Raw genomic sequence first — 13,249 nt, forward strand, 5'->3', positions numbered from 1 at the left:
GAAATGGAGGATGAACCAAGAAGGGCCTGCATGTGTCTGCATGGGGTGCCACCCCCGGGGCCCGGGCCTCCAGCTGTGGCTGCTGTCTGGCCCTGGCCTCCGCTCCCGGTCCCATCTCCACAGCCACCTGGTGAGCCTCCCGTGCCGGAGAGCTGGGAGCCAAGCCGGGCTCCTCCGGGCAGCAGCACAGCCTGGACTTTGGGGACCCCAGCCCCTGGCTCCCCTCCTGGGGCCCAGGCGGAAGCACCCGGCAGCCTCTGGTCCCCGCGGAGGCCTGAGGTCTGTGGAGCTGAGCCAGCTCGGCTACTGCCAAGATTCACCCCCCTCCGCCCGGGAGGGGGGGGGAGGGGGGTGGGGGCGGCAGGGACACAGCTCTCATTCTGCTCCTGCCCTGGCGGCTCCTCAGGCTCAGGCTCCGCTGAAGCGCTTCCTTTTTTAGGCAAAGTGGTGCTGGCCTGTCTGCCGCCGTCTCACCTGCCAGAGGGAGGAAGGAAGCCATCGAGTCCCATCCGTCTTCCTCGCAGAGCACCCCCGGGAGGTGGGGAGGGGGGGGACATCCTGACAGCGTTGCCCTGGGGGACCTGTGCCCCTGCCCCACGGAGAGGAGCAGCTGGGAAAGGGAACCCTCACAGGAAGGCGTCCGGGGATCTCCGGCCCAGGGGGCACTGCCCCACCCCAGCTAAGGAGAGGGGGCAACAGGGGGTTGCTGGGGGTCTGTCCTTGGGCGTGGAGTCTGACCTCAGCCCAGGCCCTAGGCCCCCCATCCGGCAGGGTGCGTGGGGACAGCAATAGGCCGCATGGTCACCCTGGACAGGGCCTGAACAGCCACCCCCAGCTCCCAGACCTCTCCCCCAAAGAAGCCAGGGGGGGTGGGGCTTTCATGTCCCCCAAGAAGCCCAAGTGCTATGTCGAATGCCCTGTGTCCTTTGTAAGTTCAGCCCTTGCAATCCCTGTGGGTCGGTCCTTGGAGACACGTGTCCCAGCCCCCAGACACCTCCCCCTCCCCCAGCCCTGTAACCCAGTGGGGGCCAGGGCAGGGGACCTTGTTGGGGGCACGTTGTTCTTGGTGTCCCCCCCACCCCCACCCCCGGGTCCTCTTGGGCCCGGCTCCAGGGACTCCCAGCACCGGGGAGACCTGGGCAGTGGGCCTGGGATGACCCAACTTGGGGGCCCCGTCCGCTCCTGGCTGGGAGCAGGGGGCAGGGCGGACCCCCTGGCCTCCCGGCCGTAAAGAAGGCCGCAGTGTCTGTGCGCGAACATGCCCACGAGTGCGCGGCCGGGTCCCTCCGTGCGCGCGCCTCCCCCGCCGAGTGCGCGCCTCGGGGCGGGGCCTTTGGGGGCGGGTCCCGGTCCGGCCAGTGCGGGGACGCGCGGTGCCGCCCAGGAGCGAGCCAGCGAGCGGCTGGCGGAGTCCGAGCGCCCGGTCCGCTGCGCGGGATGCTGCCCTGGACGGCGCTCAGCCTGGCCCTGAGCCTGGCGCTGGTGTGGGCGCGGAGCGGCGCGGAACGCGGTGAGTGCGGGGCGCGGGGCCGGACTCGGCGCCCCCTCCATCCCCCGCGGCCCCCACGCGGCCGGCGCTCTCCTCCCGCGGCCGCGGGGCAGGGGCTGCCGGGGGGGGGGGGGGGGGCACCCCACCCACCTGCGGCGGAGGGACCCAGATGCCCCAGGCGACTCGACCGAGCGCGGGGACGTGGAGGCCGCCATCTGCCCGGTCGGCATCTCCACCGGATCGGGGGCCTGGACGAGACGGGGAGGTGTCTGTCCAGGAGGCTGCCCGGCCTCAGTTTCCCTCTCCTTGGAATGACCCTTCCTAGAGGGATGACAAGCAGGTTGGAGGCGCCCCACCGAACTAGGGAAACCTGAGGCCCCAGGGCCCAAACCAGAACCAAGACACCCCAGTCCCTGTCTGCCCATGGCCCAGGGGTGGAGGGGCCCATCTGCCCCCTGCTCCAGGGGGGTGGGGAAGAAGGGGCGGCCGGGAGGCGCTGGGGGGACCTCAGGCTGATGGAGCAGGTAACTCGCTTCCGGGGTCCAGATGGAGCAGGGGCTGGGGGCCCGGGGAGGGGTGACATCATCCGTAAGTGGGGTTAGAACTGCAGCCCGGCCATCTGGGCTGTGGGCGGGCCTGCGATCAGCGCTGTCTCCCCCTCCTCCCCAGCCTTCCTCTTGTGAGCTGCTTTGCACCCCCCCCCCCGGCTCCGCCCCCATGTCCCACCTGCTGCCTTACCTGGGGGCTGAGCTGTGTGGCTGAAGACCAGCCTGAGGGAGCAGCCCTGACCACCCGGGCCGTCCGCTCGCCCCTCCTGAGCGGGGCCAGGACCCATGGCTCCTGCCTGCGTGCAGTTAGCCGTGGGGGCTCGGAGGGGCCGGCTTTGCTTTACAGACAGACAGGAGCCCAGAGAGTGCCCCAGGGACATGGCCAGGGTGCAGGGCGGAACCCCTGAGACTTGGACCCCTCTGCCCCTGGGGATGCCACCCCAGGACCTTTGGGGAGGGACTGAGCAGGCTTTCAGGGCCTCCTGGGGTGGAGCTCCGGCTGGGGGAGCTGCCTGGAGTCCCCACCTGGCTGAACCCTCCCCTCTCCCCTAGGGCCCCGGGCAGCAGCCCCCCAGGGGGACCTGCTCTTTCTGCTGGACAGCTCAGCCAGCGTGACTCATTATGAGTTCTCCCGGGTGCGGGAGTTCCTGGGGCAGCTGGCAGCCCCGCTGCCCCTGGGCCCCGGGGCCGTTCGTGCCAGCCTGGTGCACGTCAGCAGCCGGCCCCACTCGGAGTTCCCCTTCGGCCAGCACAGCTCAGGGGCCGCCGTCCAGGACGCCATCCTCGCCGCGGCCCAGCTCATGGGCAACACCAACACGGGCCTGGCGCTGGCGTACGCCAAGGAGCAGCTGTTCGCGGAAGCTGCGGGGGCCCGGCCGGGGGTGCCCAAGGTGCTGGTGTGGGTGACCGACGGCGGCTCCAGCGACGCCGTGGGGCCCCCCATGCAGGAGCTGAAGGACCTGGGCGTCACCGTCTTCATCGTCAGCACGGGCCGGGGCAACCGCCTGGAGCTGTCGGCCGCCGCCTCGGCCCCCGCGGAGGAGCACCTGCACTTCGTGGACGTGGACGACCTGCCCATCATCGCCCGGGAGCTGCGGGGCTCCATCCTCGGTAGGTGGGCGGGCGGGGGCGGGGCTGGGGGTGGCCGGAGCCCGGCCAGAGAGCTGGGGTGGGATTTTAAAATGTATACGGTTTTTTTTTTTTTTTTTATTGATTTCAGAGAGGAAGGGAGAGAGAGGGAGAGGGAGAGAGAAACATCAATGTTGAGAGAGAATCATTGGTCCATGGATCAGCTGCCTCCTGCTTGCTCCCCACTGGGGACTGAGCCCACCACCCGGGCAGGTGTCCTGACCAGGAATCAAACCGTGACCTCCTGGTTCCTGGGTCGGCAACCAACCACTGAGCCCCGCTCTCTGGGCCGGGGTGAGATCTAAGAGGAACCTGTCTGCCTGCAGCAGGGGCCAGGGCTGCAGGGCAGGTGTCCCCAGGTTCATCGGGGAGGTGCCCCCTACCTGGGCCGTGGAGGGATGAGGGCAGGCCTGTGTGCACATCTCCACGTGGGGCTCTCTGAGGGGCCCAGCACCTTGGAGGAGGCCCCGGTGTGGACCCAGGGGCGCGCTGGTGGGGTGTGGCTGAGTGGAGAGGAAGAGACTGCAAAGCCTGAGGAGTCTGCAGGGGCCGCAGGTGCTCCTGTACCTGTGCCAGGGCCCACCATGTCTGGAGCTGGGAGCCAGGTCAGGAGGGGCCGGGACCGCCTCCTTTGGGCTCTGCTTGACCCCAGTGCCCCCGGGGTGAGGACAGCTGGAGGGTTTTCAGCAGGTTCCTTAGCAGCTCTTTCTCCTGGACCCCTGATCCGGCCAAACCACAGAGGGGGCGGGGCTGGAAATGAAGGGCCTGGTCGCTGGCTCGGCCTCCGTAGCCACTGAAAAATGCCACTAACCCCCGGGTTCTGCCCAAGTCTCCGCCTGTGGGTTAATCATCCACCCGAAGCCAGAAGAGGTTGGCCTGTGGGTTGGAGGGGGACTGGGTGCCTCAGAGACTCTCCTTCCGGGGACACCTGGCCCCTGGTTGCCCCAGGTCAACCACTCCACTGGCTGAGCCTGGAGGCTGCAGGGCAGCCAGGCATGTGGGGTGTGGGGGCTCCTGGGATGGGAGTGGGTCTCCGTGTGGGGGATGGGCAGGGGAGTGAGTGCCAGGCTGGCGGTAAGGCCCCAGCATCAGAGGAGGAAGCAACAGGATCAGGATCGTGACAGGCTTAACCCTGCCCAGACACGCACCCGCCATCTCCGCCAGCTCCGGCCCAGATGGCTCAGCAGGCTCAGCAGTAACGCTCCGTCGGGGATCCCACTCTGGGGCGACGTTCCTCTGGGGGCCTGGGGCAGGCAGCCTGCCCAAGCCCTGTCCGGCTGCTCTTGTTGTCACATCCTCAGCACCCCTCGGGGCGTCCCCTGGTAGCCCCCCATCTCCGGGCTGCACCATGGGCCCCTTTGCCTTGACTACCCAGAACTAAACTGACCCCAGGCCCTGGGTCTCTCTGGCTGGGGGGGGGGGGGGGGGGGGGAGACAGGGGGGGAGCTCTCTGTTCTCAGACACCACCTGGGGCCCTGTCACCTTTCCGGGGCCCTTGTCCAGGCCTAGATAGCTTCCCAGCGGGTTGGGGCTGGGGCTGGGGCTGGGTGGGCTGAGGCAGGGAAGCTCCTGATGGGGCCAGAAGTGGGGGGCTGCATTCCTGTCTCCCCCCAGCCCTGACCCGGGTTTGCATATTCTTCGCATCTGCTGGGCGTGGTGAGCCTGGCCTGGCTCCCCGGCATTCCTGTTCCTCGCGGCTCCCTGGTGGGGGGCCCCCACCCCGGCCTCTGTCTCCTGGTCTTCCCGGAGTGGGCAGTTCGGCCCCGGCCGGGGGGAGGGAGCAGGTGGCCTGGCGTCCTGACCCCCGCACCCCCCGCAGACGCCATGCAGCCGCGGCAGCAGCTCCGCGCCTCTGAGGTCACGTCCAGCGGCTTCCGCCTGGCCTGGCCGCCGCTGCTGACCGCCGACTCGGGCTATTACGTGTTGGAACTGGCTCCCGGCGCGGAGCCGGCCGCCGCGCGACGCCAGCAGCTGCCGGGCAACGCCACCGGCTGGACCTGGGCCGGCCTGGACCCGGACACGGACTACCACGTGGCGCTGCTGCCCGAGTCCAACCTGCACCCCGTGGGGCCGCAGCACCTGCGCGTGCGCACGCTGCCGGGTGAGGCGGGGGCGCGGCCCGGGGCGGGGGGCGCGGGGGGACGGGGGCGCGGGGGAGCGGAGCGCGCGGCGGGGGGCGGGGGACTGGGACGCGGCCCCCCCACTCACGCGCGCTTCCCCCGCAGAGGAGGCCGGGCCGGAGCGCATCGTCATCTCGCACGTGCGGCCGAGCAGCCTGCGCGTGAGCTGGGCCCCGGCCGGCGCGCTCCGCTACCACGTGCAGGTCGGGCCGCTGCGGGGCGGCGCGGTGCAGCGCGTGGAGGTGCCCGCGGGCCGCAACGGCACCGCCCTGCAGGGCCTGGCGCCCGGCACCGCCTACCTGGTCACCGTGACGGCGGCCTTCCGCTCGGGCCGCGAGCGGGCGCTGTCCGCCAAGGCCTGCACCCCGGACAGCGAGCGCAGCCGCGCCCCGCGCCCCCCGCCGCCGCCGGGGCCCGGGGGCCGGGGGCCGTGACCCGGCCGCCCGCGCAGCCCAGGGCCCCTTCTCCCGACCCCGGTGCGGGAGGCGCCCACCGCCGGACCCAGGGTCTCGTCCCGAGGCCTCGGGGGCGCGGACTCGGCCTTTGCGCGCGGCGATCCCGCGTGACCGACCCCCAGTCCTCGTTCCGCGGCCGGAGCCCGACTCCACGGCCAGACCCTCGGCTGCAGCTCTGGCGGTGGCGCTGGCCGGAGCGACCCCTCCCTGCCCGCCCGGCGCTGGGGAGTCAGCGGGGAGATGGAGGGGGAGTCTGGGCGCGGGGTGAGACCATCAGGCCCCGGACAGGCCCGGCCCAGGACCCAGGGCGGTGGGCCGGGTGGGCCTCCCACTGTGTGAAGGGCCAGTGGTCCAGCTGGCCACTCAGGTCCGGGATGTGGCTAGAAGGTAGAGGGGGGGCGGGGTCCGGCCAGGTCCCCACAAGCTTCCAGGAGGAGACAGGACCCGCCAAGGGCGGGCAAGAGTGTTTGGAGGTGCGGTCAGAGGTCAGCGGCTGGCGGGGGGGACCGGTGCCCTTGGCCAGTGCCTGCCCCTCCCTCTGGGCCCCGCACAGGGAGGCCGGAGCTGGCATTCAGGACCCTGGAGACAGCTGGCAGGGAGCCTCCTCTTGCTTCTGATGGGGTCCTCCAGGCTGGGGGGTGTCAGCAAGGACCCCCGGGGATGCACCCCGGCGATTCTCTGCCTCCTCGGACAGCGCCTCCTCTGTCATTACTCACTCTCGGGGCCCCAGGCCAGTCCCAAGGGCAGGCAGCGCTGCTGTCCCGGCCACCAGGCCCCTCATCCTCTGCCTCTTCCCCACTAACATCCCACTCCCTCAAGTACAGATTAAACCGGATGTAAACCGAGTCCTGCAGTCTCCTGAGATACTTCACTCTCCGCCGCACCCAGCCCCTCGGAGGTCCTGGTGGACAGGGCCTTCGGTGACCCCTCTGCACCCTGTTCAGAGAGCCCCAGCCCGTCCTGTGGGCGCGGATTCCACTGTTGGGATGGGACACCTGCTGGAATGCCAGGGATTGGCTCACCAAGTGGCTTCCACCCACCTCGGCCTTCTGCCCTCTCCTGGGGCAGCCGTGCCCTTTCTGTCTTCTTGCTCCAACCAAGCTCTGCAGGGTTGAGAGGTGGTCTCCGGGTCCGGCCAGTGTTTTCAGGTTGGCGGTGTGCATGTGCATGTGTGTGCGGTGCCTGTGTGCATGTGTGTGTGCGCGTGCATGTACCTGTGTGCGCATGTGCATGTCTCTGTGTGTGTTTGTTCATGTGTGTGCCTGTGTGTGCCTGTGTGCGTGTTCCTGTGTGTGCATGTGGGAGCCTTCACTCTCCAAGCACCACATGCCCCTGCCCAGGCATGGAGACCCCACCACCCACTCATCAGTGTTCCTGTCGTGTGGCAGCCCAGGGTTGCCTTATGTGACGATGGCAGGAGAGACAATGGCCCCTGCCCCTCCCTCCAGCCCTGGCTGTGTGAGCCGATTGGGAAGGGGGCTGAAGGGGTGGGTCCAGGGCCCTGGGGACAGAGAGCCATGCCTGGCCAGGCCAGACTTGGCCCGGGGCCCTGTGTCAGGTGGGGTTGGGTTTCCCCTCTGTGTTGCCCATCCCCCTTAAATCTGGCCCGGGGAGCCCCGTGGGACCGTGGCTGTGTGCCCTGCGGTTTCTGCGTCCACTCTGCCTAGTGGTCAGCAGGCAGCCGGGCATCAGAGGCTCCTGTGACCTCCGCAGCTGCCCTGTTCTGAGGCTGGTGGGTGTGAGCAGCGGGGGCCCAGGGCCCCAAGCAGCCAGGGGGACCCTACCCAAGCCGGGGCCTGCGCCTTAGGCCCGATGTGCCCCTGAGGGTCAGAATTCCCCCCGTGCAAGTTCGAGTCCCCCACGCTGATCCGCCCAGGCGCTCATGGGTCCAAGACCACTGGCCACCGGAGAGTCCCCTTCCGCACGGAGCCCCTGCCCGCCGGCTGGGCCTTGGGGAAGGGCTTAGTCACCCACTCGAGACAAGCTGAGTGGTGAGCTCCTTCCCCCGAAACAAGCCTGCGACCCCCAGGGAGGGCAGAGGCTGAAGACACGGTCACACCCCCGGAAGGGGCCCGGGTTCCCCTGGTCGCTGCTGGATGCTGAGGCCCAGGGAGGGAGCCCCACTCCCATCTCCCTGCCAAAGGCGGCCTCTCCTGGGCCCTTATCTCGGAAGCACCGCCCTTTCTGTGCATCGTCCCAGGCGGTTCTCACAGGTCTCCGAGTCGGGGCCGCAGCTGGGAGCAATCTGGAGGCGACAGCTTTGTCCCGGTTCCTCCCCTCCCCTGACACGCAGGCCCGGACCCCTCCGTCCCCCGGGGCCCACGCCTGCCAGGACTGACACCCTCCACACGCGCCAGGCAGCTGTGAGCGTCCCCCACGTCCGTGGAGGAGGCTGTGACGGGCCGGCAGGCGGGCGTCTGCAGGGCCCGCGTGGGCCGGGCTGGGAGGGTCCTGCCGCTGGGACGGGACCCCAAGGGGAGGCTCCTTTGGCGCCTGGGGCACCCGCATGAGTGCTGTTTGCACAGCTGTGCCCATTCTGCTGACGTCCCCAATTGGAGAGCGATCCGGGCGCTCACAGAGGCTGCACGTCCGGTCATCCTCCGTGGGGTCGTCCCCGCTGCCCAGGGCTCGCGTGTGGCTGGGGAATGGCTCTCCAGCTTGTGAGCTCTTTAAAAAATTTTTTTTAAAAAAACAACAAAAACAGCCCTAACCGGTGTGGCTCAGTGGATAGAGTGTCAGCCTATGGACTCAAGGTTCCCAGGTTCGATTCCAGTCAAGGGCATGAACCTTAGTTGTAGGCACATCCCCAGTGGGGAGTGTGCAGGAGGTAGCTGATCGATGTTTCTTTCTCATCGATGTTTCTAACTCTCTATCCCTCTCCCTTCCTCTCTGTAAAAAATCAATAAAACATATTTTTTTAAAAAAAGAGTAGAGTAGAAACATCAATGATGATCTGCTGCCTCCTGCACGCCCCCTACTGGGGATCAAGCCCAACAAACCCAGGCATGTGCTCTTGCCCGGAATTGAACCTGGGACCCTTCAGTCCGCAGGAGAGCGCTCTAACCACTGAGCAACCGGCAGGGCCAGCTCGTCAGCTCTTGGACAAAAGCCGTCTGTGAGGAGACCAGAAAGTATTTGGGGTCTGGAGCCGCCGGCCTCGGCCAGGGAGGTGTCCACCAGTGGGAGGTGCAGCCAGCGCAGGACTCCCTCGAGCGGGAGCCATTTCCACGGCGACAGCCCCAGGCCAGTCGCTAGTCCTCAGCCTCCTGCTGGGGAGAGGGGGACAGTTCAGGAAAACCAAGTGCACAGCGGTGTGCCCGCTGCTTTTTTCTCTGGGATGAAAAAGTGCCTCCCAACATCCATGAAAACAAACAAGACGCCAGTGGAAGTCATACCTGCTCCTAGAAGTGAGGGTGCTGAGGTGGGGGCTCGGGGAGACCCTGCCCCGGGCAGGGGGGCTCCTGACCCCATTCTCTGGAAGGGCTGAGCTCGTCTGGGCAGGGGTAGGGTTCCCCGGGCCGACCCCGTCCACTGTGTTCTCATTAAAACACCTGCTGCTGCCCTCCCCAGTGGGGCTCGGTGGTTGGCATCGACCTATGAACCAGGAGGTCACCGTTCAATTCCTGGTCAGGGCACATGTGTGTGGGGCGTGCAGGAGGCAGCCGATCAATGGTTCCCTCTCATTGTTGATGTTTCTATTCTCTCTCTCCCTCTCCCTTCCTCTCTGAAGTCAATAAAAATATATTTGAAAAACAAAACAAAACACAGGGACTCCTGGGAGTTCCTTCTAATGTTCCCGTAAACAGAAGCATAAATAGAATCAGGCAAGTTTTTGCCTTTATAACTGCTCTATGGCCTTACAGCTTTAACAAACCCAATGAAAACTCCCTCTGTTCCACATCCATCCTTTATGTCTAGAGATAAACCTATTCATTTCCTTTTTAAAAGAATATTTTAATTGATTTTAGAGAAGAAGGGAGAGGAAAAGGGAGAGGGAGAGGGAGAGGGAGAGAGAGAGAGAGAGAAACATCAGAGATGAGAATCATGGATCGGCTGCCTCCTGCACGCCCCCTACTGGGGATCGAGCCCATAACCCAGGCATGTGCCCTGACAGGGAATCTAACTGTGGCCTCCTGGCTCACAGGTCAGCGCCCAACCACTGAGCCACGCCAGCGGGCAAATTTATTCCTTTTCAAGGTAGAGTTTTACATGTCCATCCTCCTAAATCCACGTTTAAGGAATCATCTCTCAACTGATTTGGGGTTGAGGCCCTCCGTCCGGTGCATGAAACTAGATCTAATGTTGGCATTCCTCATCTGGTCAAGCCCTGCACGTGCTCCACAGGCCAGTTAGATTTGGGCTCCTCAGCATTTCTGTGTCAGTGAAACAAGGTGTGGCCCCGGCTGGTGCGGCTCAGTTGGTTGAGCATTGTGTTGTGCACCAAAAGGCCGCCAGTTCCATTCCAGGTCAGGGCACATGCCCGGGTTGGGGTTCGTTCCCCAGTACGGGAGGCAGCAGACTGATATCTCTCCCTCCCTCCTTTCCTCTTCCTCCTTCTCTTTCTAAAATCAATAAAAACACATTTAAAAATATATTTTTATTGATTTCAGAGAGAAAGGGAGAGATAGAAACATCCATGATGAGAGAGAATCATTAATCGGCCGCTTCCTGCACACCCCATACTGGGGATCGAACCCGAAACCCAGGAATGTGCCCTGGACCAGAATCGAACCCGGGACCCTTTGGTCCGCAGGCCGATGCTCTATGCACTGGGCCAAACTGCCCAGGACAAAAAATATTTTTTAAAAGGTGTGGAATTAGCCCTAACCGGTTTGGCTCAGTGGATAGAGCGCTGGCCTGTGGACTGAAGGGTCCCAGGTTCGATTCCGGTCAAGGGCATGTACCTTGGTTGCAGGCACATCCCCAGTAGGGGGCGTGCAGGAGGCAGCTGATCGATGTTTCTGTCTCATTGATGTTTCTAACTCTCTATCCCTCTCCCTTCCTCTCTGTAAAAAATCAATAAAATATATTAAAAAAAAAAAAGGTATGGAATTAGTGGATCAATGAAGACCTGTTTTCTCCTCATGCCCATTATGTGAGGGACTCCGAGTTTAAGGAGACAGACTTCTGCACAGGAGCTGCCCCTGGGGGACACCAGGCAGGAGGGTGTGGGCAGCCCTGGAGCTGGGAAGTCCCGGGCGGGATCGCGGGGGCCTGGAGCTGGAGCGGAAGGCCGCAGGCCTGGTGTGCTGTGCAGACCCCGGAGGTCTGGCCAGGCTGGGGACACAGAAACCATGCCTGGGCTCCCAGGGCAGCGGGGCCCCCTCTCTGGGCTCAAAGTCAGGCCTGAGGCCAAGTGTCCACCTGCCTTTTTTTTAAAAAAAAAAAATGTTTTTGATGATTTCAGAGACGAAGGGAGGAGAGAGAGAGAGAGAGAGAGAGAGATATACATCAATGATGAGAGAATTATTGATTGGCTGCTTCCTGCAGGCCCCACACTAGGGATCCAGCCCACAACCCAGGCATGTGCCCAGACCGACTGGGAATCGAACCGTGACCTCCTAGTTCAAAGGTCGACGCTCAACCACTGAGCCAAGCCGGCTGGGCTGACTGACTTCCTATGTAGAGCTACATTCTCCGTTATTCCTTATCCTATAAGGGTCACCAGCTTGCCAAACGCAGGCCTGCGAGTGGGGCTGAGCGGGGCCCGGGGCCAGGCCTGTGTGGGCAAGAGCGGGGCCTTTTACCCGCTTTCCTCCTTGTCCAGCCGAGCCCTGCCGGGCGCTGGGGGAGGCATGTTTTGTGGCTGGTCCATGAAAACCTTGAGGATGGCCACTAGGGGGCACCTGGCTAGAAAACTCATTTGGGTTTTTTCTTCCTCGGAGGGGGGAGATCACAGAATTGTCCTCGAACCCGCCCCCCCCTCACCTTTTTTTAAAATTCAGGCTTACAGCTGTTTTCCGTCTAGTGGGGAAACGACTGCACGTGATTCCAGGAACTCAACCAGTTCTGTAAGGAAAGGACGAAGGCGCAACTTGGACCTTGGCCCAAAGGCGAACTTTGCTACCTTGGGTCACTGTGGGTCCTAGAGCAACGCTGGCCTGTCCGTGTCCACCCCTCTCTCCCTCTGTCCCCGGGGGGTCCTGCCTGCCCCTTTGTCCATACAGCAGGCACCTGGCCTTTGGACATCCCCAGGGAGAAATCCTCACCCGTCCGTGACCGGAAGCCGGGACTCTAAGCTCTCGGGCAGTGAGGGTGGCCTCTGGGGGCTGCCCGCTTCTATGGTGGGAGATCTGTCCCCTCCCTGGTGAGCCGCTTCAGAGCCACACATAGGGCCACACAGCCACGACCACTGCTTCCCTGAGACAGTGAGAGGACCCGGAGGGCCTCTCTCCAGTCCGGCCCTTCATCCGGGGAGACGGGCCTGGGACAGGCCGCGCTCCTACCCTTTTATCTCGGCATTGAGTACAGGCTCCAAGGCCTGCCCGCCATTGCAGGCTCCATCCCCTCTGCCCCAGCTGGCGCTGTGCCGGGGCCAGGAGGCCACAGGCTCTGGGATCAATGCCTGCTGCAGTGGGAGGGGCTGCTAGGCCCTGGGAGTTGTCAACATAAGAAACATTTTTTTTTTAAATATATTTTATTGATTTTCTACAGAGAGGAAGGGAGAGAGACAGAGAGTCAGAAACATCGATGAGAGAGAAACATCAATCAGCTGCCTCCTGCACATCCCCCACAAGGGATGTGCTCGCAACCCAGGTACATGCCCTCGACAGGAATCGAACCTGGGACCCTTCAGTCCGCAGGCCGACGCTCTATCCACTGAGCCAAACCGGCTTCGGCTACATAAGAAACATTTAAACCTGTGAAGAACTTTTGTGAGTTTATTTGAGCCAAACTGTCAATTGCCAGGAAGCAGAATCTCAAATAATTAAGATAATGCTCCAGAGAATGGCGGTTTTCCACCTATTTTTATACATTACAATGCATTACGTGAGTGAGTTACTTGAAGTCCATTGGTGATAGGTTAGGGAGGCGGGAGAAAGCAAAGCTGGGAAACCCCTGGGATTGGATAAAAAGTAAAATGATAGACACAGGCTTCTTCTATACAGGTGGGTACAGGGTAGTTAACAGTCAACAATTAACAGGATAACAATAACAAGGAGGAAATTTGTCATCACCACCCTGTCACCATTTGTTGTGCCCTGAGGGACGGAAAAAGGGAAGTTACAAGTAACATTCCACCGGTATGTTATCTTAGATGCAAAAAGACAATAGGTTTAGTAAAGATAGAAGTTGATCTTTGTTAAGGAAGATACTAGCCTAGGACATGACTACCCTCTATAAACTGCTTTTAGTTTAAAAGTTTTAATACCAGACCATCCTCTGTGGTTACTTTAGGTCTCTGAGTTTGCAAGGCCTCTATGCAGGCCTCCCCTGAGCTAGTCAGGTCAGCATGTGGCCCCTTTTCCTCCAGTGTCAGGCTCCCCGTCCCCAACCCCAAACGCCCTG

General features: G+C 63.4%; 1 protein-coding gene across 1 annotated transcript; it reads left to right on the forward strand.

The window, feature by feature from the left end:
• Positions 1 to 424: 424 nt before the first annotated feature.
• On the forward strand, positions 425 to 6,585 carry VWA1 (von Willebrand factor A domain containing 1). Its single transcript, XM_070403848.1, has 4 exons — positions 425 to 1,510; positions 2,590 to 3,147; positions 4,985 to 5,266; positions 5,391 to 6,585. The coding sequence occupies exons 1-4, from the start codon at positions 1,438 to 1,440 to the stop codon at positions 5,717 to 5,719; spliced, it is 1,242 nt and encodes a 413-aa protein (XP_070259949.1). The 5' UTR covers positions 425 to 1,437; the 3' UTR covers positions 5,720 to 6,585.
• The last annotated feature ends 6,664 nt before the right edge of the window (positions 6,586 to 13,249 follow it).

This window comes from Myotis yumanensis, unplaced genomic scaffold (genome assembly GCF_028538775.1).
Source record: "Myotis yumanensis isolate MYYU_CA2020_CCGP unplaced genomic scaffold, mMyoYum1.0.hap1 SCAF_2, whole genome shotgun sequence".
NCBI classification, from domain to species: domain Eukaryota; kingdom Metazoa; phylum Chordata; class Mammalia; order Chiroptera; family Vespertilionidae; genus Myotis; species Myotis yumanensis.

Excerpts from the sequence above, each read along its gene's own strand:
- VWA1 (XM_070403848.1), top strand. The coding sequence starts at position 1,438 with ATGCTGCCCTGGACGGCGCTCAGCCTGGCCCTGAGCCTGGCGCTGGTG. Across the intron at positions 1,511-2,589 it reads GCGGAGCGGCGCGGAACGCG|GGCCCCGGGCAGCAGCCCCC; the intron begins GTGAGTGCGGGG and ends CCTCTCCCCTAG. Across the intron at positions 3,148-4,984 it reads GCTGCGGGGCTCCATCCTCG|ACGCCATGCAGCCGCGGCAG; the intron begins GTAGGTGGGCGG and ends CACCCCCCGCAG.